The 27871-nt window shown below is 33.5% G+C and overlaps 3 protein-coding genes across 4 annotated transcripts; all 3 read right to left on the bottom strand.

Annotated features, from left to right (window-relative positions):
* Positions 1-659: 659 nt before the first annotated feature.
* LOC105768689 (mediator of RNA polymerase II transcription subunit 15a) lies at positions 660-12259 on the bottom strand. The gene is made up of 12 exons (XM_012588776.2): positions 12076-12259; positions 10933-11051; positions 10112-10223; positions 9734-9836; positions 8039-9370; positions 6030-6100; positions 5433-5507; positions 3817-5169; positions 3327-3671; positions 1615-1815; positions 1437-1525; positions 660-1292 (listed from the first exon to the last, which is right to left on the bottom strand). Exons 2-12 carry the CDS (start codon positions 11043-11045, stop codon positions 1085-1087), a joined length of 4002 nt encoding a protein of 1333 aa, XP_012444230.1. The 5' UTR covers positions 11046-11051; positions 12076-12259; the 3' UTR covers positions 660-1084.
* Positions 12260-16354: 4095 nt separating this feature from the next.
* On the bottom strand, positions 16355-18039 carry LOC105768691 (mediator of RNA polymerase II transcription subunit 15a). The gene is made up of 3 exons (XM_012588781.2): positions 17488-18039; positions 17254-17327; positions 16355-16824 (listed from the first exon to the last, which is right to left on the bottom strand). Exons 1-3 carry the CDS (start codon positions 17498-17500, stop codon positions 16657-16659), a joined length of 255 nt encoding a protein of 84 aa, XP_012444235.2. The 5' UTR covers positions 17501-18039; the 3' UTR covers positions 16355-16656.
* A 1196-nt stretch (positions 18040-19235) lies between these two features.
* Positions 19236-26192, bottom strand: LOC105768690 (mediator of RNA polymerase II transcription subunit 15a). 2 transcript variants are annotated; one of them, XM_012588780.2, is made up of 11 exons: positions 25985-26192; positions 25754-25800; positions 25075-25196; positions 24882-24993; positions 24692-24797; positions 24209-24400; positions 23496-24041; positions 21686-21756; positions 20891-20971; positions 19911-20615; positions 19236-19743 (listed from the first exon to the last, which is right to left on the bottom strand). In XM_012588780.2, exons 1-11 carry the CDS (start codon positions 25995-25997, stop codon positions 19519-19521), a joined length of 2220 nt encoding a protein of 739 aa, XP_012444234.1. In that variant the 5' UTR covers positions 25998-26192; the 3' UTR covers positions 19236-19518. The 2 variants fall into 2 exon arrangements, with proteins under 2 accessions (XP_012444234.1, XP_012444232.1); XM_012588778.2 differs by having other exon boundaries at positions 19902-20615; positions 25985-26189.
* Positions 26193-27871: the final 1679 nt, after the last annotated feature.

Genomic DNA, 27871 nt, shown 5'->3' with positions numbered 1-27871 from the left:
TTTCAACCATGGAGACTATATTGTTAGGATGAACAATCCCAACCAAGAACATAAACGTAAAATAGACATAAAAAAATACTAAAATAAGATTAGGTTTAGTTCAGATTATTCAACTTTTCTTTTCCTTGATTTTTGAATTGTTATTGTTATGATAATTGAGTTAATTTTAACTCTCACTTCTTCCCTACAAAATTTAAACATTGAGACTTTATTTTGACAAAATTTTTGAATATTATTTGATAAAGTTTCAAAAAAATTATAAATATTTTAAAATAATAAAAAATATTTTTATAGCACATTTAAAAGATTTTCATTATTATAAATACAATAAATATAAAATTATAATTCGATTTAAGTACAAAACAAAAACCATCCAAGCACCCTAGTGTTAGCTCCCTTACAATGTCGAGGGTCAAGATACAATTGGCAAAAATTCATTTGCTTTGCTGTACCTTTTTCATCTGGCAATCAATTTAAAAATTTTCATGAAACATAAAAATAAATCTATGACTAAACTATCATTTTGAGAAGGATTTCAAGGCAATTATACTAAACATATTCTAAACTCACGAGATCATTTTTTTTTAAGAAAAAAAACAGAAAGGGCTATTTCCAGTACAATTTTAAAGTCCATTCATGCATTGACATCCTTCTGTATATTATGTATTATGTAAAGTCGCCAGTTACTTTATTAGCCAAAAAGTACAATAAATCACGTACTGATAAATAATCACAATTAGAGTTCCGCGTTTATGAAAACTTGCATGACAGTTCGTAGACAGAACTTACATAACAGTTATAGGAAAGCAGGGAAGCCATAATAGCTACTCCAATACGCATAAACACAATTCGTTGTGGTTTTAACAGTTGACCGTAATGTTGCCTAGTGACATAAGTCCATGAACCAACAGTGGGAGTTTTCTCGAGTTGACAAAAAACAACACCAGAGGCTGCTTCCTTGATTGTCAAGATTTGCATCCTAAAACTGCTTATTTGGTCCTCATGACAGCAGCTGTCGCAAATTCTTGTCCTCAATAATTGACACAACTCCAGTTTACAATTCTGATTGAGTCGGCAAAGATGGCTATGCAGCCATCGAGCAATTCTCCCAAGTCCCATATTTTGAGCTAAAGCTGCCCCCACCACTCTGTTGTGCATGCTCAGAAATAATGGCTCGGGCACAAACATCCCATGTCCTTGCTATCTCACCAAGTGACATAGGCTGTGAAAGGGTTCGCAATGATATACTAAACTTCGACTTTGCTTTTACTGAAAGGTCTTCGTACTCCTTGCTGTGAAACAGACATAAGTGACCAAAATTTTTTGTAAGGAACATAACCCCTTAGACAAATGCTAATAATTTACCAAAACAGAATACCAATCTACGAGGGAGAAGAGGAAGTGATGGATGGGATTCAAGTGCAATGTTTACTTACCTGACTTCAACTGGGAACTTGTCTAATAGGACGGGGGAACAATTTGGATAATTTGTGGGGACTAGCAGACGCAAGGGCTGAATTGGTGACTGCATAGTAACAAAGCATAGATCATTCAGAGAAATCATAATACTTTGAGTTAATACATCAGTTTCTTTCCATGATTTGAAAAACTTACCATCTGGGCTGACATGTACTGTGATTTCAAGTTTGAAGTAAGAGCCACAGCATTGAAGGAGCACTTGACAACGGTTCCTTCACCCCCTTCAGCAGCTGTTGCCACCGTACCTGGATCAACATCTTCATCACTGATATCAACAACTGTGTCTATAAGTTGTTGATTTATTTCCCTTATTTCTTCCAAAAGGGCATGATTAGCCTGCAATAGGTCCCATAAAATGTTATATATCTAATTACATAAAGCAAATTGCACATTTCTATCTTACGAAACACCAGACTATACATCAATTACTAAATGTGAAAACTAACATGCCAAGGTTCTATGTGGCAAAGTGACAGAACATCAGAAAGTAGAATGGCAGTCAGAGAAAAATATATTGCCTACACTCAGTGCACCACTGTACAATATAACTGCAGAAATTTTGTAGTCCTGATAGAAATCATAGCTTGATTCCCAATCATTGCAGATGTTATAAAAAGAAAGGTCAAACTGCACCCTAGAATTTAGCTGATAAGTTTCAAGGATTACAGATGAAAATGATAGAATCCATAACTAATATTTTCATTACAGGTTTAATAGACTGAACTCTGATGCTTCATCACTATGCTTGTTAATTCATGCTTATAAGGATTATATGCATTCTAAGAAAAGGAGCATGGTGTTAATGTAACAAAGTAATTACAACTACGAATCATGCCAAATAACGATCGTAGTTATTAATAGGTATATGTATGCAAACTCATTTGCAACCAACTTTTGTTAAAGCATTTATGATTAATAGGTACATCCTTTTCATAGTTCAGTGAACAATCTCCTCAAATTTCAACTATGTTCACCTTAAAGAAACTCATTCCTTGGGAACAGAATCAATGTTTTTTTCTGCTCAAGATTGGCGTCAACACTATTGATCAGTTCTCATGTACGAGTCAATGATGGTTTCCTCGAGATTTTCTTTCTCAAGGTTGGATATAGCTGTTTGTATCAAGTGAAATTTAGGATTGAAACATAGCAGGAAGACATTACAAAAACTGACCATGTAATGGAACACGTAATAGTCAACCAGCATGCAACTCAAAAGTTCTATAAGAGTTTCAGGAAACATGATATTCTCAAAATAATTGTGAACAGTGAAATGAGCCAATAAAGTAAAGAGATGATTGATCTGACACAAATACTTTGCGGAGAACTGCATGTCACCAACAATAGAGTTTAACAACCACTTTCATTTCAAATAGAGTGCTTGCTTTTTGACTGAACAAACGTTAACAACCTCGATTTTAAAGTTATTGAAATTAAATTTTCAAGATTTTTATCAAATTGATATTTAATAGATTCTAATTCTTTCAATAGTAGTTATCTCTCCCCTTCATCTGGAAGGAAGAGGAAATCGACCCCCAGCAATTGGTCATCATTCCTGGCCGGCTGGCCGAGGTCGAGTTCCTCCCTTATTGAGAATCTATATGGTTAGTAATGAAATGATAATAATGTTGAGAAAATATAGGCAACGAGTTACGTTCTAAAAAGACATTAGAACATAACTTTTGAAACATTCCAAAGTGAAAAGATGGATATTCAATACAGCATAGATGTAGAACATAGTAATTAAGTATCAGTGAGTGCTGGCAGAGGCTTCCCAAAAAGAAAATAAGCAGCAGACATATTCAAGAGCTGACATTTAAAAAAAATGTACCATGAGCAAAGCATAATACCTCAATTCTTGGCTTCTTGACAGTAGATGTTGCCGTTGACTCCAAGTCAGATGTCTCCGAACCGGTTAACTGTTTGAAACTATCATTTATGCTACCCACAGATGATACAACATTTAGGGGCATGGCACTAGTGTGGCGCCTCATTTTCTTTGTCCCGTTCATTCCATCTTGAGTGATGAAATTTCTTGCTTGTAGACGACACTTTGTCATAGCAACCAGATCCTCACCGACTGCAGCTCTAGACCCATTACCTGGCGCTGACCCAGCTATCCTGTCAGTCATGCTGACAACTGAGCCAATATCACTTACAGAAGCACACAATGCAGTAGGCGACATGGATTTCACCTGAAATTGTAGTGCATTAAAAATCAAATAAATGCAATCTCTCTTTAAAAGAAGAAAAGGGATGGGAACTTCCAAGCTTCGCCAAATAAGGGAAAAACACTAAGCACAAAAGAGAGGAATGAAGTGTCAACTGAGCTTTACTAACCGCCTTCATTAAACGTTCAAGAGGCTGCTCAGTAATGTTTGACTTGCTAGAAACAGTTGTCAAAACATTAGCATGAGTTCCATCAGTGAACTCTGCGAGCAGAGGTGAGGCTGATATCCCAGGAGTGCCAATTGCAAGTGATTGAGAACCTGCTTGAACACCAGTTCCTTGTTGGTGTCCAATATTTGCAGCATTTGAGAGAGAGGAAGTGCCTGGAGCAGGTTTTTCAGATTCCCCAGGCATAGGTGATGGAGCCAAGGGAGTTGAAGGTGAAGGAACAACAAAAGGTGAGTTTGCAGACTGCAAAGGGGTTCCAGTTTTTGAGATAGATGGTAGCAGACTCTGCTGATCAATCTGTGGGGAAGAATGCTGAGGCATCTGAGGAGATGCAGCTGGATGGAGTTGAGGTGAAGAAATAGGAAACTGAGCACCTGGTTTCAACTGTTGATGGGTATAAGTTTGACGCTGGCCAGCTGGGAGGTGCTGTTGGAAAACACCTGGCTTAACACTAATCCCCTGCTTCATATCATTTACATCATTCATCTGATGCAGCTGTGGCATCTGGTGTGCCTGCAATTGAGTGGGCAGCTGTTGCTTTGCTTGCTGCTGCTGCTGTTGCATTAGTTGATGCTTCTGCTGCATAATCTGATGCTGCATCTGCCGCTGTTGTTTGTACTTTTGTGACTGCAGAATTTGCTGTTCCTGCTGTTGTTTCATATGCTGGTGCTGAAGCATGTTGGAATTTGACTGGAGAGGATTCATATTTTGCTGCAGGACACTTAACCCACTTTGTGATGACAAACTATTAAGATTTGCCTGTTGGGAGGTACTCGCAGGATTCTGTTGCAAAGATCCTGGTGCAACCTGCTGCATTGAGCCTAGAGCATTACCTTGTCCTGGATCCAAATTTGAACCTGGTTGCAGCGAATTTAACATGGTCTGCTGTGCTGTTGAAACCCCAGGTAAAGAAGACAAGGTATTATGCTGCAAGCTTGTCATGTTGTTAGGCTGCATTGTTGGCATAGAACCTTGTAAATTTATTGACTGCAACTGAGGATTCATTTGATTATCATGAGATTGTGTTTGATTACTTTGAGGTTGAGGCTGCTGCATGGAATGCATATGAGGTGGAGGAAGCTGTCCTTGCTGCAGAGCTGAGACAGGCTTCCTTGGCCTATTGGTATTTATAAAGTTTAGTATCTGCTTCTCATACGAACTCAACTTGTCCTTGAAAGCCGGTACTATATTAGCTTTGGAAACTGTTAAGAAATGTAGAATACGCTCCAACATGGTCTTGAATATTTTCAACTTCTCAAGCTGCTCTGACTTTGGCTGCTGTGGAAAAGAATCATGCTGGAAAATAGAAGAATTGTTTTAACTGAAACAAGTAGAATAACAAACCACTATTACATCAGATAAGCATAAAGTGCAACCAGTAAACCGTGCCTAAAGGAAAGGGATTCAAATAGCAATTAAAAAGCGGTATGGGATCAAAAGCTTCCTGAAGTGTAATGAAGTCCTCCCCATATTCAATTTAGAGATACAGGGTGGCAGAGGTTCATGCAGATGGGTTCTATTACTCTTTGAAGGTGTATTATGAGAAAGGATAAACCTACCTGCAGCAACTTGGCAGAAATTTTCTGGTGCATCTCATTTAATTCAGAGAAGTATGTCTCTTTCATGGCCTTGATCTGCAACATTAAATCAGGAACAGGATGGTTAGCCAACAACTAAACCATTCAATTCATCTGGAATCATGGTTTATTAGAAAAGTAAAAAGATATTTCCATTTTCTGATAATTCGGTACTGATTTTAGTTAAACACAGAAGAAACAAAGGTATAACAAATGATGATTACTTTGAAATCAAGCATGCAAAATCTTTGTAGTAGTCCTTGGGCCTTAGGTTTCTTGCTAACAAATCTTAATGGATCTTTCAAATGAAACTAATAAGTATATATAAGCTTGATTTTCTTTCTTCTAAGAACATTCAAGTCCATATAACCAAACTAATAAGTCAATCAGAAAATATCTGAATTCCTTTTCCCAAATTACTTTTAAAGTTCTAATTCTTCCGTTTCATAGTTCCTGTAAAGAGACACATCACAACATAAAAAAATCACAACATACTCAGGGTTCAGGGGTTTTACCTTCTTAAACCAAGTTGTAAGCATAATTATTATCTATAGGAGAATGCGCCAAGATAGTTTTTACCTTTTGATAGACGTCTTCTTGCCAATCACCCCCATTAGAATGTCCTGTTTGAGCTGTGGAATCTAAAGATGCTAAAAGAAGATACAAAAAGAATAATGAAAATTTTTGGAGCAAGAAGAATTACAAATTCATAATTTAAATGGAAGAAAATTGGTTATACAAAAAAATACATGATTTTGTTGCATGTCTAAAAGAACATTGAAATAAATACCTTATGGAAGAGGGGTAAATTTGAGCAGAATATGACCAATTCTCAAAGAAAATTAAGGTGCGCATAGCATAGAAGGGGAGATGCAGGGATCATAATGCAGTCAATAATGAACTCTTAAATCATAAGATTCCATCAGACACACCACGGGTACAACAGAAAAGCATTTGAAGAAACCATTAAACATTTTGGACTTGAATATAAGAAAAGGTTTTATTGCTAGTTTCTGCAACTAACCATGCATATCCAAGTTCTTTAGGTTATGCATTAAAAAGCATGCTCCCTGCAATCCCATTCAAATGCCTTTTCCTTTTGGGATATTCCAAGATCTATGTCTACTCACTAAAGCAGCAATTCTGTAAAGTTTCCATTGTGATACATAAAAGATCAAGTCAGAGTTCAAACATCATTCTTAACTATCAAGGCTAGTCATAGATTTTCTCAAGTTTAAAGCTAACTATTTGCCACCTACATCTAAGTTCAGTTGGTATATGAATAAATGATTGGTAAGTTTAAGTGAAAAGGAAGACCTAAAATAAGTTAAAAATTTTCTGCTATTGACCTATTAAACCACTGAAAGCTAAATCTGGTAAGCTAATAAGGGTGAAACAGACTAAAGCATTAAAATGATTTGTGGAACAAATTAGACACAAGGGATGTACAGTTCAGATATAAAACTTAATTAAATCTACAGAAAAAATCTCATGTCTCAGCGGAAGCAGTGAAACTGAGCCAAGCCACCACTAAAAAAATCGAGTTTTGACACCCTTTAGACCATTTCATGCAGGAAAGAAATGCCTCGCTGTAAGCACTTGCTTATCTGGGCATTCTTTGTGCATCCTTCTCCAAACAAAACTCCTAACATTTGCAAGCATGTTTACCCTCTAGTTTGATGCAAAAACAGTAACAAGCCGATTTCAAGGACTGCAATCTCCTAATCATATATTTCATGTTGAGCTCCATGTTGGGAATATCTTGAAAGTTAGATTACTAGGAAGAAAAAAGATACAAACATTGGACAAAGGAATTGAGTGGAACCAACCTGACATAATCAAACTGCTAGAAATTTCAGACTATTCTAAATTTGAAATGAATTTGAAGGCATGGACATGTTTAGTTGAGCTCAATAACTCACTGCAAAATTTTCTCCTTTTTAAAATTAACCAGCAAAACATGACCACTTCTTTCCTTTAAACAGTAAACAGTTTAACTCTTTCCTGAAAAAAGTTCTATATTCAATAGGACAACTCATTGAATGAAGGAGAAAGAACTGTTTGTCAAAGTGAATAGATTAATCCAGTAGTTCCTTCATGGTTTAACAAAACCGTTGCACAATTACTGCAGCAAAGCATTAACGGTGACATGATAGCAAGGTCACAGCAGTTAAGACCTCACAATGATAAGGGCGACAACAATGTTTCTCATGGCATCAAAAGCCAGGCAGTGTCTATGATCAGCTAATGAATGCAAGGGTGCCGGTAATTTTCCAAGCATCTGTTTTCCGAGCTACAGATTAATTATCTAGGCACAATGTGCTTCTGATGTGATAGCAGAGCCAAGTTTAAGAAGATATTCTCTTAATATCCTCAAGTAGGAAAGGAAATTACTTTCTATAGTAGAAATGCAATGCAAAACAAAAGCATCAACTATGAAAATTGTGTAGTTGGTGTATAAGAGGAAAGAGAATTCAGGGCTATCTGAGGAAATATTTAGAGATCAGTTAAATAACACAATATCAGAAAGCAACAAAGAAATAAGGCAAAGAGCAACAGTATGTAACGGCAAAAATTCAAAAACATACTTGACGATGTCTCCGGAACAGCTCTCTGTGATTGATACAACTGCTTTTGCTGATCTATCAAATTTTGTGATTGAAGCAAGGAACTTGATGTTTGACCTGATGCTTGAAGTCTCTGCTGCATATTTTGTTGTACTTGATTGGGCTGCTGTTGCAAACCCAACTGTTGCTGCAACTGAGTAGGCTGTGATTGCATCTGAGACATCAGTTGCTGCTGCTGTTGTGGCTGCTGTGATGTCTGTCCTTGAGTTGGCAGTAAATTAGGTGCAGTCTGCTGCGTTTGTTGGAGTGCAACCTTGGGCTGGGATAGCATGTGTAAAGATTGTTGATTAGTTTGCATGCTTGAGTTACCCGACTGGGTTCCAACCAATTGCTGCTGCTGTTGCTGTAGTCCTGAAATATTACTCTGAGGACCCAACTGTTGCTGATGCATATTTGAAAGGTTGTTTTGTTGAGCCATTAACTGCTGCTGCTGCTGTTGTTGCTGCAGATTACTAGACTGGCCTAGCAGTCTCTGCTGCTGCATGTCTGCAATACTGTTTTGTTGTCCAATTAACTGATTCTGTGGTATATTTGCAGCATTTGCCTGCTGCCCCATCATGTGCTGCTGCTGCTGCTGCTGAGGCATCATTGACTGCTGTGTCATTGGTGTTTGTTGTTGATGAATACCAGCACTGGTGGTCTGTTGTGGCTGTTGCTGCTGTCTAAGAACTGACTGTTGATGCTGCTGAAGCATGGACTGTGTCGACTGTTGGAGAGAAGATTGCTGATTCTGTTGAAGACCAGGAAGAGTTGACTGCAAGGCTGATGGCTGCATAATGGATGATGTTTGCATACCAGATTGCTGGGAAGATTGCAACTGAGTAGGAGGTAATAGGTTTTGCTGCTGCTGTTGCTGCATGTGAGACTGCAGGAGTGAAGACTGAAGATTCCCCTGTTGAATCTTTTGCTTCATAAGTGTTTGTTGCAGCTGCTGATGATATAGCTGTTGCTGCTGCTGTTGAGGAACCACCTGCTGCCTTCCTTGCATTTGCCTCTGCTGATTAGCAAAAATATTGGAAGGCATTCCTTGCCCCATTGAGTTCTGCAAAATTCCAGACATGTTCTGGATGTTGGAATTCTGTCCAACAACATTAGATATAGGATTCTGAGATAGACCAGATACAGGAGGCATTCCAGATTGTAAACCAGCAGAACTCTGAACTCCAGCAGATGCCATGTTATTCGGAACACTCTGGGGTAACAGTTGTTGATGTGCTTGAGACTGATTACATTGTAATGGTATAGGAACTGATTGTCCTTGACTGTGAACTTGGTTCTGCATGCCCTGAGAACCTACCACCGATATTTTTGGTTCAAAAAGAGTAGGGGAAGAGCCAGAAGAAAAGAATTGAAGAGCATTTAAAACAAGATAACAGAAACCAAATTAATAATTAAAACATTCAAAAAGATAACTAGACCTAAAACAGGTGAGGGCACTTGAACAATACCCAACTAGTTTAAGTATTAATACGCTACCATTATGGGGACAAAAGGGGTACAAAAATAGAAAATGTTCACTAAAATACTAACTAGAGCAAATGTCGATACATGTTAAACATTAAACGACTCTGCATGTAGAAGAATAGAAAGGACATGCGAAGGGAAAGTACCCTACTACTATAGTACATCAAAGCAAATTCTCTTTCTTGCTGTTACCTGGATCAGGTGGTTTGCTGTTATTCCCAGTGTTGGGCATGGTATTCTGAGACTTGGTCTCCATTGTAAGCATCTTCAACGATATTCTTCTCAGATAATCAGTCTGAATATGGAAATCCATAGCGGTGTTAAACAAGTTTCTTTACTATTCTAATACAAGATTCTCAAATATTTAAATTAATCATGCTAGATATTGAGTAGCATTTAGCATCTTTAGTTTTTCCCTATTCTCTCTCTTTCCTTCCCAGATTTCTTCCATGCATATGAATAAGAAAAAACAGATAACACAAATACGAAGACACAATGCAAACACACCTAAATATTGGTAAAGAAAAATGCAGCCAAGCACATTATGGAATGCTAACATTCGATGATTACCTGACTGCTTGCAGCTGTAAAAATCTTTTCCTCGAACCTCACAGCAATTTTCCTAAGTTCACTTAAACCGTCTTGCCCAGAAAATGGAAGATGCCTCTTCAATGTATCCATTCTATGTGCACAAAACATTGTTTAAGTTATTGACAAAGAAATATGATATACGTAGGAATCTTCAATTGGTATATAATAAATGCTAAGAATGCGAGCTATCGGGGTCAACATAAGATTTTCCTCTTTAACTTGTTCAGGACATCCTTCATTTAATTCCAAAGCCGTAGCACTTGAACTTAACAAAACCTTTCCAATATAAACAAAGTAGTCATCATGGCCTTCATATACCAAATACATTCAAATAGACCACATACCATCATAATTACCATAGTTCAGAGAATGTTGTAGAAAGACAAGATCATTAGTGTACCTTATAGCAATAAGTTATTTAATAAGAGAAGCAACTTCATCACTGAGAACAGAAAAGAACCACCAAATCTTGCAAGGATAGAAAGATATAAAAGAAGAATGCATCTTTATTCAATCACATGGTTAATTAAATAATGATACCAAGTGTAGCAGATACAGTTGGACCTGGACGAAATAGCTTAGCTACATTAAGCTAAATTTACGTGGCTAACATAGTGTAACCCCAAACTATGGGTAAAGCAAGCTTTGATTCTGAAGCGTTACTAAACAAAACAGGTCCATTTTAATAAGAAATATGTTTTTATTGATGCTATTGTTTCTCACAGCATACAACAAGCCACAGGATTTCAGCAACTTAACAAGTATATTTAACGGAAAATTATACCATAAAATTGACTTACATCTTGTTGACAATTCTTTGTCGTGAGTCAGGCTGCAAAGTGGTTCTCCAATCACCACTGTCCATGCTGGGCTCTCCACTAGGAGGAGTAGGCCTCCAGTTATTCGTATCCATGAAATTCTGAAAAGAGCAAAAGAGAAAACAACAGTCACAAACATATCCAATCCGAATTTCCCTAGTCATAAATTGAAACTAGTCAATTTGAAATAAATTACTCCTCAAATATGAAAAACGTTTGGCAAAGTTCTTTTCAGTAATACTTCCCTCCCCATCCTAAGTTTCTACTACTGGTAAGAGCCTCGGGAAAACACAGACTTTGTTAAAATTTCTCCTTATTGCCCCCCATAGAAACCAAAAAGAATAAATCCATACATAAGAGCAGAATGTACTGTAATGTTGTAACTTGTAACACATGGGGGACAGTTTACATCATTTGCAGCAACATTTAAGTTCTAACAAAAAGACGGCAAGTTATTAGACACTCAGAGACACCCTAAGACCATGATTGAAGTTGAACATGATCTTTCCCGATGTAAACCAAAACTTTACAAACCGAACATCAATTTGGTTGATTAATACTAACACAAGGTGATCTTTTTAAGATTCCATTTTCTTTCTCCCTGTTTACCCCACTAGCCCAGCGCATATCACTGGCAAGCAATGCTTATATTCAAGTAATAGCTATTCAGTAAAGAATTAAATTGTTAGTTGGCTTCTGAGAATGCTACCTAGACTCACCGTTATAAAAAATTTGAGCCCTCTAACCAAAAAAAGCAACTGAAACTCTTGCAGCTATTTTTTTTTTAGACAATTTCCCGAAGAAAACAGCCCCTTTAAGTAGAATTTTAGCGTAAATTATTAATTACAAAAAAAAAAAGAAAAGAAAAAAAATGTATATATGTAAATAATTGCTTTGAGGCTTGCTTCCGTTATTGAGTATCCAAATATTCAATCAAGCTTTATACTTTTTTTTCACAGCAGAAACTATATATGTAAATACAATGTCACTGGTGATAAAATGATATTCAAAAATAAAATAAAATCTTTCATTCTTGAAAGTAAAGACCTAATCACAGGTAAATTTTTTGAGGATATTCAAGCAGCAAAACCCTAAAATCTATAACTTTTTTTTTGAAATTTTTACCTCGATAAGGAGGCCCTAATTAGAAACAGTGATCGGCTTCAAGAATTCCAGAAGAATGTATTTCCCAATTCCGAAACAGAGATGGGATTCGAGAATTCTTGAAGGATGTGTTTTGCAAATATGGAATTCCTTAAGGAAGTACGTTTTTTTTTTTGGATCGAAACTTGAGGAAGTATGTAAAGAAAGCAAAAGAAAAGGGAATATTAAAAGAGAGAGGACAGACCAAAGTTGATGAATTATCTTTTATATAAATACAACCGTCCCTTGTTTTAATTTTGTCTTATTATTACTGCATCGAAATCCAAATAATCAAGGGATATATTAGTTTTCTATCAATACTAATATGCATGGATATCAATTTATTTCAATATATCATTTAAAATTTTTATAACCTATAACAAAATTTGATATATGTATATATTCTTTTGTAAATATCAAATAATAAAATTAAACAAACCTTAAGTTTAAATACTCATTAATTATATCATTGAAATCAATTAATAGACACTCATATGTTCCGTATCAATTGAAATTTGCATTAGAATGAAACTTAATATTTGTTTTTCGATTTACTACTAGAACAAGTATTGGTAACAGTAGTTAGACACATTGCACTTCCAACAAAAACACAAGTTTACACATTAGTAATGACATTGTTAAAATGATTAAAACAAACCTCGAACAAAATATGAATTATAAAACGAATATATAAAAAAATAATATCGTATTAAAATTATTTCCACAACTATTCAAATTATTCCCTCATTTTATTAATTTTAAAATATTTTAATTTTAAATCATGAGAGTTAAGTGAGGTAGATATCTTCAAAAATCAAAAATAATAATTTTATCTTTAATTTTATTAAAACTATTCAAAATAAAATAAATAATATTATAGTAAAAAGACAAAATAAAAAATTTTCAAAATCAATATTTATTATTACCAAACAAAATAATTATATTTAATGTATACCAAATATATTTATAACATAAATTTAATGCTATTTTTTTAAATTATCAAACTTATCTTAAATTCATTTAACAAAATAAAATTTGGTTAATTATGACTTTTTCTTGCATTTGTTTCTATTGAGTAAAATTTGTTGTTAACCAAACTTTTGCAAACTACAATACTTAAAACAGATCGAACGGACCAATTATATAAGTCAGCCACGATAACCTAACCGAAGTTCTTCACTTCGATTCAGTCGCTTTTCTTGGTTCTGACTTCGTTTTCCGAAATATTTATTTTATATATTTATGGAGCCTTATCCTGTCCTGAATTCAAATTGGAACCTGGTTGCAGCGAATTTAACATGGTTTGCTGTTCTATTGAAAGCCCAGACAAAGAAGACAATGGACTTTGCAACGAGCTTGTCAGGTTGTTCGGCTGCATTGCTGGCATAGAACCTTGTAAGTTTATTGACCGGAACTGAGGGTTCATTTGATTATCACGAAACTGTGTTTGATTAATTTGAGGTCGAGGCTACTGCGAGAAATGCATACGAGGTGGAGGAAGTTGTCCTTGCTGCAAAGCTGAGACAGACTTGCTTAGCCTATTTGCATTTATAAATTTTCTTATCTGCTTCTCATGCGAACTCAACTTGGCCTTGTAAGCCGGTACTGTAGCAGCTTTGGAAATTGTTAAGAAAGATAGAATGCGCTCCAACATGGTCTTGAATATTTTCAACTTCTCAAGACGCGCTGACTTTGGCTGTTGTGGAAGAGAATCATGCTGGAAAATAGAACGCATAGAATTGTTTTAACTGATGCAAGTATAATAACAAACCACTATTACATCAGATAAGCATAAACTGCAACCAGTAAACAGTGCCTCAAGGAAATGTAACATCCACATTTAGGTATAGTGATGGATCGAGTCAAGAATTAGTATAAATTTTTTTGAAATATAATAAATAGGAATTTTGAGTATTAAATTAGGAAGTATATAGATCTAATAAAATATATAAAAAAATAAAAAGTGGTAATTAGCCAAAGTAGTAGAGGAAATTTTAAAATAGATACATTGATTTAGTTGACAGAATAAAGAAATTGTTGTGGCCAAAGTAGGAAAAATATTAAGTTAGGAGACATATAATAGTAGAGGAAATGAATGAAGGATTAAAATGAAATTTAACCAAAGTGTTGTATGAGTCATACTAGAAAATATGAAAGATGAGGAAGGACAAAGTGATAATTAGTCAAGTGGATATTTTTTTAGATGTAATGATGATGGGTAAAAGTAAAAAGATGGATGGCTTAAGGACTTAGTAGCAATTTGACCATTTTAATTAAAATTGTGAGATATTTTAGTGGAATGGTGTAGAAAAGTGGAGAAAAGAAACACTAACCGTCACTACGGCCAATTCTTCATTACTTAAAAAAAATACTTTTGATTTCAAAAGTATTTTTGAAAGAAAAGCGGTACAGAACAAATTACTTTTGGCTTAAATTTTTAGCTTTTCAAAGGTGCTTTTCAAAAGTATATTTGAAAAGAAAAGCTAAAAATTTTAGTTTTTCCTTCCTCAAAAGTACTTTTTGTGCTTAATTACTTTTCAACCCTCTAATAACATAATATTTTTTTTCTTGGTGCTTAATTACATATGTGTTAAAATCATTAATTAAAAATAAAAAAATATTTTTATTTTAAAATACTAATTAAAAATATTTAATGATTATATTTAAATATTTAAAATATACTTTATATATTCTAATTAAATTTTACAAATAATTAAAATTTATTACTTAAAAAATTTAAAATTTATATTTTATATATTAAAATATTAACAATAAGTTATAATAATTTTTTATATTCTTACTAAAATATAATAATATTAACTAATTTAAAATGATTTAAATGTATATTTGTTACTTGATAATAGCATGTCTAAAATAGACATTTTATTTCTCAAAAGCACTTTTTGACAGCAATGCTAAATACTCAAATTTTAAACTAAATTTTTTAAAAGCACTTTTCAAAAGTAATGAAGAACTGACCCTTTTAGCTTTTCCTTTTTAAAAGTGTTTTTAAAAAGCATTTCTGAAAAGATAAAAGTTTCAGCAAAAAACAGTTTGTTTAGCACAGTTTTTCTTCTAAAAGCGCTTTTGGAACCAGAAGTGTTTTTTTTTAAGCATTGCAGAACATGCCTTTAGTCATCTTCCCCCCATTTTCATCCAACTTTTCTTTTAATTCCCTACGTGTCCTACCATCATAGTTGAACCATCCAAGCTTCAAACTTTCATTTTTTTTTTGAAATTCCCCTAGTAAAAATCAAAGAGCTAAGGTAAGAAATGATAAAATTATCATACCATACATGTTTATTTTTATTAAATAGTATAGGAAAGTCACTTGATTGTTTTTTTTTAACATATAAATGTTATATGTTTTATATGAAATTGAAAAGAAAGAAAAGAAAGTAGGGGACCTAATTGAAGAAAAAGGGAAAGATAAGGCTAAGGAGTGAAGGAAGAAGAAAATACATCATCTCAACCTTTTGTTGTAAGTACTACTTATTTTTATTTAAATACTTATATTGTTGTATGGAATTACTTAGAATAAAAATGTAAAATATATATTTAAATTTGTAAATAGAAAATAAGAAGAAGATTAGATTATGAAATTTGTAAAGAAAAATATAGGTGGAGAATATGAAATGGTATATTGTTTGAACACTAAGTAATGATGTTGTGGTAAAAGTATATGTGTGAAAAAGGTGTGATATTTGTGATTTGTGAAATGGGGACTAAATTGTAGATGATGGAGAAATGAGAAATCTTTTTCGAAATATTTATGTAAATTATTTAAATATATGAAATTCAGCTTTAATGCCCAAGTGGACGGAATTTAGAACTACTAGGATATTAGTGGCATGCCATTAAGGGACCTTAGTGCGCTCTTCTATTATTAGTACATTAGTGCTCTCCGTTTAGCACATTCTTGTTCTTTGTATAGCACTTTAGTGCTCTCTGTTCAATAGTACATAATAATGCACCTCTGTATTTTTTTTCGTATATCTGGTGTGTTCTATAAAGTTTACTTTGGGCTAAAAATATGAGTTGTGAAGAAAAGTGAACCACCAATGTGTTAAGGTAAGTTTGATAACTTACAAAAAGGTAAGTTAAATTTTTATTAAAGTAAGGCATAGCTGAAGAAACTTATGTGTGTAAATATGTAATTATTGAATAAGTTTAAAATATTTTGTTATGATTCATTTACCTATTTATTTTTGTAGTGATTACTAAGCCTTCACCGGTTTAAGGCGTTTATTTTTAACACGAAGGTACAATTAGACTCGAAGAGGTAGAATCGGGTTGGAGATTTCTCATCTCATCACATCCTCAAGAGCTTTAAGAGTAGGTACCATAGTTTGAATTAAAACGACATATACATATGTAGACCAAATGTGTTTCCATGTGTTAGGGACTAAAATGTAAACTCTTGAAATTCTATCTATTTTAGGTTACTTGAAGTCGTACGATTGGACGGGGTATAGGAGTGTTACAGGAAAGGGATTCAAGTAGCAATTAAAAAGCGGTATGGGACTGAAAGCTTCCTGAAGTGTAGTGAAGTCCTCTCCATATTCAATTTAGAGATACAGGGAGGCATAGGTTCCTGCAGTTGGATTCGATTAGTCTTTGAAGGTTGATTATGTGAAAGGATAAACCTACCTCTACCTGCAGCAACTTGGCTGCAATTTTCTGGTGTATCTCATTTAATTCAGAGAAGTATGTCTCTTTCATGGCCTTGATCTGCAACATAAAATCGGGAACAGAATGGTTAGCTAACATCCTAACCACTCAATTCATCTAGAATCATGGTTTATTAGAAAAAAGTAAAAAGATTTTTCCATTTTCTGACAAGCTGGCACTGATTTTAGTTAATAACAGAAGAAATAACTGAAGGGCTTAAGTAAGCTTTATTTTCTTTCTTCTGAGAAAATTCAAGTTCATATTAACAAAATAATAAATCAATCAGAAGATGCCTGAAATTCCTTTCCAAATTGCCTTTTGAGTTCTAACTCTTCCGTTTTATAGTTCCTGTAAAGAGACGCATCTCAACATAAACAGATCATACCATAACCTAATATTCTCTCAGTACCCTATCCTACTCAAAATCATCTTAAACCAAGTTGTAAGCATAATATTATGAATAGGAGAACGTGTGAAGATAGTTTTTACCTTTTGGTAGACCTCTCCTTGCCAATCACCCCCATTTTCATGTCCTGTTCGAGCTGTGGAATCTGTAGAAGATACTAAAAGAACATAACATAAACAATGCACACATAAGAAAAATGAAACTTTCTGGAGCAAGAAGAACAAGGAAAACATAATTTAGATGAATGAAAACCGTTTATGCACAAAGATACATCACTATGTTGCAGGTCTAAAAGAACATCGAAATAAATAACTTACGGAAGAGGAGCATCTTTGAGCAGAGCCAAGTTGAAGAAGAGATTCTCGTAATCTCCTCAAGTTGGAAAGAAAATTACTTCCTATAGTAGAAATGAAACGCAAAGCAACAACATGGACTAAAAGAAAACTGTATACGGGGAAAAAGAATTCACGGCACTAATTAAAATAACACAGTATGAGAAAACAACGAAGAAACAAATCAAAGAGCAGCAAAGATTCAAAAACTTACTTGATGATGTCTCTTGCTGTTCTTGATGATGGTGGGCTGCAACTGAGTAAGCTCTGATTCATTCTGAGACATGGGCTGCTGCTGCTGCTGGGATGAGTTGGCAATAAATCAAAGTGCAGTCTGCTGCGTTTGTTGGAGAGCAACCTATAAAATAAAGATAATGAAAATTTTACCTAAACTCGAAAACAAGATGGGCTTGGAGAATCCTATCTGTTAGGCTGAAAAGAAAACGGAAGATTAAAAGAGAAGAGAAGTAGAGAAGCTATTAATGGGAAGTTATGTTATATCTGAAATCTGATTCAACCCTTCTTAGATAAGCTTAAAAACTGATACGGGCCAAAATATGGTGGTAAAATTTACGGATAAAAGAAACAAAGAAGAAAGCGAAGAAATTGGTTCTTTTTGCTCAATGAAAGGTAATAAAAAGGTTCAAGAACATGAGAAGACAAAGGGAAACAATTAAGAACATGTAACAGTATTTCTTTCCTTTTTGTATTGTTATTGATCAATTTACGTGATTGCTTGATATTATTTAAGAAAATATGGTCAAATTCTGCTATTAGACCTTATACTTTGTGTAAGTTGTGGATTTAGTACCTGTACTTTGATTTGATCATCTTCAGTCCCTATACTTTTAGAATTTAAAATTTTGTTCTAACCAAATGATAATATTAATCTGTTATTTTAAAATTTGATGTGTCAAACATATTATCACTTGTATAATTCTATATTTGTTTTTTCACATATTAGTCACAAAAATCGTGTCTTAACGACCTTCATTTGCATTAAGACTAAAATGTTGAAATTCAAAAATATAACCATTAACAATGATCCAATTGGTGAACATAGACTAAATCTATAACTGTACACATATTAATATAGGACTAATAACATAATTTAATCAAACAAATTTAATTGTTATTATTGGGTCGAAATTAAAAATTCAAAATTCAAAAATACAAGGACTCAAATTGATCAAATTAAAGTAGAAGTACTAAATTCACAATTCACACAAAGTATTAGGACCCCACCTGAGAAAATACCAGTCATTGTTGGGGTCAATGGATAATACTTCGAAAACTTCTTAATGACAAATAAGAATCTATATTAATTCAAGACTTTGAAGAGTAATAGGTTAAAGAACAAGGTAATAAGTAGCTAAGAAACAACTTATCACTTAATGTAGAACACACCAAAACATATTTTATAACTTAACTATAATACTTAAATTTACGACACTCGATTTTTAGTTTAACAAATAGCATATAAATTCAATTATGAAAAATATTTAAATTATTATATTAAAACTAAATAAAATACTAGAATGGATAATATTTAATAAATATTAAATTGCATTTTATATTTATATTGAAATACACTTTTATTATAATTTATAATTTAAACTATCCAAATTTATAGATAAAAATCTTATTATTTAATACTAGATTATGCTTATAATTACACTTACAATTTGAATTATTAAAATTTATTAAAAAAGCAATATATTCGCAGGAAAACATTGACAAACACAAATATTTTAGATATTCGAATGATGGTTTGGTCATAGTACGCAAATATATATAATTTCTCAAGCTAGAATAAGAAGATAAATTATCAGGACATCTAATGGATTACAAGGGAACAAGTTCCCTGGCTATTATTATTATTATTATTATTATTATTATAAAGAGAGAAACCAATGGTAATAAAAAGATCTTTCATCCTTTACCCAGACATAAACTTAAAACAAAATTTAGGGGGGTGGGGTATAGAACTGAACCGGTCCTGCATATTCTAGTGCTTTAATATTGGTGGTTGAGGTTGAAAATGAAAAAAATGAGGAGAGCTAATATAACTAATGCACTCAAATAACATCTCATTTTCTCAGCTCCACTCATTCCAGTTTGGGCAAAGAAATTTCTTGCATGCAGTCCTTGCTTTCTCATGGCGGCCAAATCCTCGCCGACTGAAGTGACTGCCTCATCAACCATGGTCACCACAGTTGCACTCAGTGATTTGGGTTTTGCCTGAACCATACAAAATAGTAATCAGCAACTGAGGGTTAATATGAACATCAGAAAGGAAAATAGATGATAAATTTCAAGGTGATTTCCCCCATTTCCTCATGAACAAAACTATCAAACCCAATCAAGAAAAAAGGAAAAAAAGCATGTGAATTACTAACCATGTTCACCTTGAGATCATGTGGCTGTTCTGCGATGTCCGGCTTGCCAAAATCAGTTGTCAAAGCATTACCACTAGTATCATTAACTTCTTTAAACCCTGGAAGTAAAGGTGGTATTGACATAATTGGCGGCACACCAATCCCAGCAGTGTCGGGGGCGTGGTATTCAGAACTTGCTTGCTCATAACCTGGAAGTTGGTTACTAGGGAGATTTTCTTGAAGAACTCCAGAATCAATATCTATTTGATGTAAATGTGATAATTCATTTGTTTTAATCTTTGCAGGTGACTGCAGCTCATCAACCCGGTGCATACCTCGCTGTTGCAGCATTTGAAGAAGCTGCAGCTGCTGTAGCCTCGGCATTTGCTTCTTCAATTGCGGCATCTGAGCTGGTCTCATCATTGACGGAAACAGAGGGTTCATTTGATTATCGTGAGATTGTGTTTGATTACTTTCAGGTTGAGGCTGCTGCATGGAATGCATATGAGTTGGAAGAAGCTGTCCTTGCTGCAAAGCTGAGACAAGCTTCCTTGGCCTATTGGCAATTATAAATTTTCCTATCTGGTCCTCATACGAACTCAACTTGTCCTTGAAAGCCGGTACTATAGCAGCTCTGGAAATTGTTAAGAAAGATAGAATGCGCTCCAACATGGTCTTGAATAGTTTCATCTTCTCAAGCCGCGCTGACTTTGTCTGCTGTGGAAGAGAATCATGCTGGAAAATAGAATGCATAGAATTGTTTTTAACTGATGCAAGTAGAATAACAAACCACTATCACATCAGATAAGCATAAAGTGCAACCAGTAAACAGTGTGCCTAAAGGAAAGGGATTCAAGTAGCGCAATTAAAAAGCGGTATGGGATCGAAAGCTTCCTGATGTGTGGTGAAGTCCTCTCTGTATTCAAGTTAGAGATACAGGGAGGCAGAGGTTCATGCAGATGGGTTCGATTACTCTTTGAAGGTTTGATTATGTGAAAGGATAAACCTACCTCTACCTGCAGCAACGTGGCAGAGATTTTCTCGTGCATCATATTTAATTCAGGGAAGTATGTCTCTTTCATGGCCTTGATCTGCAACATTAAATCAGGAACAGGATGGTTAGCCGACAACTAAACCACCCAATTCAGCTAGAATTATGGTTTATTAGAAAAGTACAAAGATTTTTCAATTTTCTGATAAGCCGGTACTGATTTTAGTTAAATACAGAAGAAACATATCAATAAATGATGATTACTTTTAAATCAAGCATGCGAGACTTTTGTAGTAGTCCTTGGGCCTTAGGTTTCTTGCAAACACATCTTAATGGATCTTTCAAATGAAACCAAAAAGTTTATAAGCTTTATTTCTTTCTTCTAAGAACATTTTGTTATTATTATATACAGTTTCTATGTCTGAATATGTGTTTATGGAATTTATTAATTTTTTATTTATGAAATCTATATATACCAAATGTTTTATTTTAAAAAAGATTTTTTTTAAATTTTAGAAACTCAAATCCTATAAATAGTTTTATTATGTTTCTTGCAAACACGTCTTAATGGATCTTTCAAATGAAACCAAAAAGTTTATAAGCTTTATTTCTTTCTTCTAAGAACATTCAAGTACTTATAACCAAACTAACAAGTCAATCAGAAAATATCTGAATTTCTTTCTAATTCTTCCGTTTCATAGTTCCCGTAAAGAGACACATCACAACATCCTCAGGGTTCAGGGGTTTTACCTTCTTAAACCAAGTTGTAAGCATAATTATTACCTGTAGGAGGATGGGCCAAGATAGTTTTTACCTTTTGATAGACCTCTTCTTGCCAATCACCCCCATTAGAATGTCCTGTTTGAGCTGTGGAATCTAAAGATACTAAAAGAAGATACATAAAGAATAATGAAAATTTTTGGAGCAAGAAGAATTACAAAATCATAATTTAAATGGAAGAAAATTGGTTATACAAAAAAATACATGATTTTGTTGCATGTCTAAAAGAACATTGAAATAAATACCTTATGGAAGAGGGGTAAATTTGAGCAGAATATGACCAATTCTCAAAGAAAATTAAGGTGCACATAGCATAGAAGGGGGGACGCAGGGATCATAATGCAGTCAATAAAGAATTCTTAAGTCATAAGATTCCATCAGACACACTACGGGTACAACAGAAAAGCATTTGAAGAAACCATTAAACATTTTGGACTTGAATATATGAGAAGGTTTTATTGCTAGTTTTTGCAACTAACCATGCATATCCAAGTTTTTTAGGTTATGCATTAAAAAGCATGCTCCCTGCAATCCCATTCAAATGCCTTTTCCTTTTGGGATATTCCAAGATCTATGTCTACTCCACTAAAGCAGAAATTCTGTAAAGTTTCCATTGTGATACACAAAAGATCAAGTCAGAGTTCAAACATCATTCTTAACTATCAAGGCTAGTTTAAAGCTAACTATTTGCCACCTACATCTAAGTTCAGTTGGAATATGAATAAATGATTGGTAAGTTTAAGTGAGAAGGAAGACCTAAAATAAGTTAAATATTTTCTGCTATTGACCTATTAAACCACTGAAAGCTAAATCTGGTAAGCTAATAAGGGTGAATCAGACTAAGCATTAAAATGATTTGTGGAACAAATTAGCCACAAGGGATGTACAGTTCAGATATAAAACTTAATTAAATCTGCAGCACAAATCTCATGTCTCAGCGGAAGCAGTGAAACTGAGCCAAGACACCACTAAAACAATCGAGTTTTGACACCCTTTAGACCATTTCATGCAGGAAAGAACTGCCTCGCTGTAATCACTTGCTTATCTGGACATTCTTTGTGCATCCTTCTCCAAACAAAACTCCTAACATTTGCAAGCATGTTTACCCTCTAGTTTGATGCAAAACCAGTAACAAGCCGATTTCAAGGCCTGCAATCTCCTAATCATATATTTCATGTTGAGCTCCATGTTGGGAATATCCTGAAAGTTAGATTACTAGGAAGAAAACAGATACAAACGTTGGAAAAAGGAATTGAGTGGAACCAACCTGACATAATCAAACAAACTGCTAGAAATTTCAGACTATTCTAAATTTGAAATGAATTTGAAGGCATGGACATGTTTAGTTGAGCTCAATAACTCCCTGCAAAATTTTCTCCTTTTTAAAATTAACCAGCAAAACATGACCACTTCTTTCCTTTACACGGTAAACAGTTTTAACTCTTTCCTGAAAAAAGTTCTATATTCAATAGGACAACTCAATGAATGAAGGAGAAAGAACTGTTTGTCAAAGTGAATAGATTAATCCAGTAGTTCCTTCATGGTTTAACAAAACCGTTGCACAATTACTGCAGCAAAGCATTAACGGTGACATGATAGCAAGGTCACAGCAGTTAAGACCTCACAATGATAAGGGCGACAACAATGTTTCAGGAAAATTGTGTAGTTGATGCAAAACAAAAGCATCAACTATGAAAATTGTGTAGTTGGTGTATAAGAGGAAAGAGAATTCAGGGCTATCTGAGGAAATATTTAGAGATCAGTTAAATAACACAATATCAGAAAGCAACAAAGAAATAAGGCAAAGAGCAACAGTATGTAACTGCAAAAATTCAAAAACATACTTGATGATGTCTCCGGAACAGCTCTCTGTGATTGATACAACTGCTGTTGCTGATCTATCAAATTTTGTGATTGAAGCAAGGAACTTGATGTTTGACCTGATGCTTGAAGTCTCTGCTGCATATTTTGTTGTACTTGATTGGGATGCTGTTGCAAACCCAACTGTTGCCGCAACTGAGTAGGCTGTGATTGCATCTGAGACATCAGTTGCTGCTGCTGTTGTGGCTGCTGGGATGTCTGTCCTTGAGTTGGCAGTAAATTAGGTGCAGTCTGCTGCGTTTGTTGGAGTGCAACCTTGGGCTGGGATAGCATGTGTAAAGATTGTTGATTAGTTTGCATGCTTGAGTTACCCGACTGGGTTCCAACCAATTGCTGCTGCTGTTGCTGTAGTCCTGAAATATTACTCTGAGGACCCAACTGTTGCTGATGCATATTTGAAAGGTTGTTTTGTTGAGCCATTAACTGCTGCTGCTGCTGCTGTTGTTGCTGATGCATATTTGAATGGTTGTTTTGTTGAGCCATTGTCAGGTCTGCACAATCCACAGATGCTACAAGAAATTGTATAAATGTTAGAAAAAAAATATTATCTTCTTTGGACCCCTATCTATGATGTCGTAAAACTGCAGGACAGATGATTTAGAAAGACTTAAAAATAAGGAAACATCCTAATATGGGGCTGAAAAATATTATAATCTAAAAAAACCAAAACACATACTTGACCGTATCGTAGGCGTTTGTTCAGAGATATACAGCGCTGGTAAAGGAGGCCACTGTTTTGGGAAGATAACGTCAGGTCCATCTTTCCCTGGAAGGTCATATATGTTGACTTTGCCCTTCAGATCATTTGGAATGTTCTGGTGTGATAGCCCTTCACCGTGAACTTGTTCTGACTGCATGCTCTGGGAACCTACCCAATACAAGAAGCGGAAGATACACAAATATCAAACATGTAAAAGACATAAAAGGACCACAAATTCATTTGGAACACCACAGACATGCAGGGGAACTGCACATTCATGGAAGGAAAAAGTGTGTAGCAGTTCCCATTTTGTCGCCATTACAACACATATTGCCACCAAAATAAATGATGTACCAGTGTTATAATACTACTAACACTACTGTCATTGAAGTAGAACAACAAATTGAATATAAGATCAATACTTAACTAGTGCGAGATAACATCACTGATCTCGGATACCTGGATTATGAAGATTATTGCTACATTGGCCAGAATTCTGTACAATGTTCTGAGATTGGGTCTCCTTTTGAAGCAACTTCAGAGATATTCTCCTTACATAATCGAACTGAAATTAGAGATCAATAAATTAATTGTTCATAGTTAAACATATATATATGATTATAAATCATGGATATGCGGATCAATCTACCTGGTTACTTGCTGCATTGTAAGTTTTTTCTTCAAATGCTTCAACAGTTTTTCTGAGTTCATTTAATTTGTCTTCCCCAGAAGATCGAAGGTGCCTCTTCAGCGTATCGAACCTAAAACAATCATGCAAAGGCTAAAATTAAATGCACATGTTCAGATTTTGAACATAAACAAGACCAAAATTCTTGCATTACATCTTGTTCACAATAATTCTTTCTCGTAAATCACTCCGTAATTGGGTTCTCCAATCTCCTCTCCCCATTGCAGGCTTCTCACTTGCAGATGTAGGCTTCAAGTTGTTGCCATTCATTAATGTCTAACAAAAAAAAAAAGGCAAGACAAAAAATAAAAAAATAACGAACCACGAATGCATTTCCAAATCAGGTTACATTAAACTTGTTTTATTTATTTATTACAATATCATGGGTGTAGAAGAGGGATGACGAACTTATATTTCCTAAATGCAAACTTTAAGCTTTAAATAGGTATTGTATATGCCTTTTAATCTCTCCTCAACTCTCAAATAGAAAGATAATGCATTTTAACACATTCAAACACACGACTTTTTACACTGACAAGAACACCGTTAAGACTCAATCAACTATTTATTCATATTTAATTAATAACCAATTTATCAAGGTACATGATTTTGACTACCTCGTTACTAATAAAATGTGGTGGTAAAACTAACCAATAACTCAACCTTTAACTATTTTGAAAAAAAAAAAACCATTACATATGTATTATATAATACATGAAATTATATTATTAAGTTTAATGATTAATCGTATATAAAACTATGAAAACATACCACTTTAATCAATCATGAAATGAAATATGAGAAAAATGCGTAGAAAATAGTGGTAAAATGACCTCTTGATCATGATCTGTAGTCTCTCGACAAGTCTCTTTTTCACAATCTGTAAGAAATTAAAGAGAAGGCAAAATTATATATATATATATAAATACAAACTGTTTGGAGAAATGTTAAAAGAGTAATTAAAATATTAAAATTATTGTTTAGAGAAATCAAAATGTATAAGGAAGGGGGTAATTAGTTAAAACAATAAAAAATAAAAGCAAGTTAATATTAAGAAGACGTACCTCTATAATCCATGAGCAGAAACTAAAAAGCTGTTTGGATGGATTTGCTGAGTTGATCAAACTCCAAACAAAAGAGAGAAACGATGTATCTAGTTTGGTGCAAGAAATGCGTGTTGATCACTTGATGTCAGTATTTATAGAGGAAATTGGAAAAAAAAAGGGGGGAGATTTGAGAGTGTTTTAGTTGTTTATGGTTTCCATCAAGTTTGTTGATGGAATAAATCTATATAATGGGAAACATAAATAAAGATGATATCGACTTGGGAGTTTTCTGTTGGGATACGTACTTTAAATTAGGGATTTATAATGGTTTTATAGATTCAGATAATATTTAATACAGATATTTAGCAAATTCCAGGGTTAACAGATTATCGTATTTCAATCTTATAGCAATCTTGATTTAATATGATAATAATATACTTATATGAATTCAAATTCCTAAGTTGAAAGATGTGGGTGAATAACATTAGGATAAAACATCAAATAACTCCTGAAATATTTTATTGCTGCCCAAGCAGCCGATATCTGACGTTTGAATGCTTGTTTTGTCAGGATTTTGTTCCTATAGAATTTAGATTCTCACACCCAATTATCTGGACTAATAATGTCTGCAAAAATGACAACATTCTTTAAACAATACATTCAATTTAAATAGATACGAAGATGTACATTATTTGACCTCTAAACAATTTCAGCCATTTTCTAGATGTATCCTTGTAAATGCAAATAATTCATAATTTAAATCATTTTAAAATGATTTCTTTGCTATATTTTAATAAAAAATTTGTTATTTCAACCGAAATACAATGAGCAAAAGGGTTATCCATTTAATCTTATTTAATTAAGGAATAATGATCTATTTGGTCTTTTAATTTTATAAAATTTCATTAATTTTTCATTTTTAGTCTTTAAATTTACTCTCTTTTTTGTTAAATCACCCTAAAAATAGATGAATGCATATATGTGAATTGTATGTGGATGACACGTTAGCATTTATTTAATTTTAAAATTTTAAAATTTCAAAAATTATTTTTAAAATTAAAATCATTAAAATTATTAAAACTATAAAAATTATATGTTTTTAAAATTTTAAAAAATTAGTTAAATATTAACATATCATTCACATCAATAAAGTTAACAAACCTTAACTTTTTTTATTTATTTTAAGGTGATTTAAAAAATAAATTTAAAAACTAAAAACAAATAATTAAATAAAAATTAGTAACATTGAATTGCCAAAAAAGTTATTATAGATTTAATTAATGATTTCTAAATACACCAATAATTGGGTAAAATAGTCGCTTTCTTAAATTCTTGGAAAAGGTCGATCGTGGTCCCTCTATATAGTAATCCTCAATGGATAAGGATTGAGGACATTTTATTATTATATTTTAAAGTGTTAAAAGATATTTTAGATTAGGTTAAAATGTACCACAAGTATATGTAATTTTCAAAATTAAGAATTTGGTCTCTTTACTTTTATTTTATTAAATTTGATCTTTTATTTTTAGATTTTAAAATTCAAGTCCAAATGTTAATACTGTTATTATTTTGTTAAATTTAAATTAATTTCAAAACTATTATTTAATTACATAGCTACCAAATGAGTATTTTTTAATTTCAAAAATACCACAACAATAAATTTAACAAAAAATTAACCGTGTTAATGGTTGGATTAATGATGTTAACAGTTAAACTTAAATTTTGACATTTAAAAATAGAGGATTAAATTTAATGAAATAAAAGTACAAGAACTAAATTTTTAATTTTCAAAAAGTAGAGAGACTTAGATGAAAATATATATCGTTAACATTGGTGCAATTAATAATGATGTAGGAGGCCGGCATTGATTAGGTTTGATCCCCGCCTATTTTAAATATGATTATT

The sequence above is a fragment of the Gossypium raimondii genome, chromosome 5 (genome assembly GCF_025698545.1).
Source record: "Gossypium raimondii isolate GPD5lz chromosome 5, ASM2569854v1, whole genome shotgun sequence".
Taxonomy (NCBI): domain Eukaryota; kingdom Viridiplantae; phylum Streptophyta; class Magnoliopsida; order Malvales; family Malvaceae; genus Gossypium; species Gossypium raimondii.
Note: the sequence above shows the minus strand (reverse complement) of the source record. Positions and strands in the feature narration are given on the sequence as shown.

What these genes read in the sequence shown, in the direction of transcription:
- LOC105768691 (XM_012588781.2), bottom strand. An exon ending in AAGGAGAGGTCTACCAAAAG is followed by an intron (nt 16,825 to 17,253) that starts GTAAAAACTATC and finishes TTTATGTTGCAG; the next exon opens with ATCAAGGCCATGAAAGAGAC.
- LOC105768690 (XM_012588778.2), bottom strand. An exon ending in AGAATTATTGTGAACAAGAT is followed by an intron (nt 24,994 to 25,074) that starts GTAATGCAAGAA and finishes TGATTGTTTTAG; the next exon opens with GTTCGATACGCTGAAGAGGC. An exon ending in AAGAAGAGGTCTATCAAAAG is followed by an intron (nt 20,972 to 21,685) that starts GTAAAAACTATC and finishes TTAATGTTGCAG; the next exon opens with ATCAAGGCCATGAAAGAGAC.
- LOC105768689 (XM_012588776.2), bottom strand. Translation starts at nt 11,045, where the DNA reads ATGGATACGAATAACTGGAGGCCTACTCCTCCTAGTGGAGAGCCCAGC. An exon ending in TGTTCCGGAGACATCGTCAA is followed by an intron (nt 6,101 to 8,038) that starts GTATGTTTTTGA and finishes ATCTTCTTTTAG; the next exon opens with CATCTTTAGATTCCACAGCT. An exon ending in AAGTTCCCAGTTGAAGTCAG is followed by an intron (nt 1,293 to 1,436) that starts GTAAGTAAACAT and finishes TCTGTTTCACAG; the next exon opens with CAAGGAGTACGAAGACCTTT.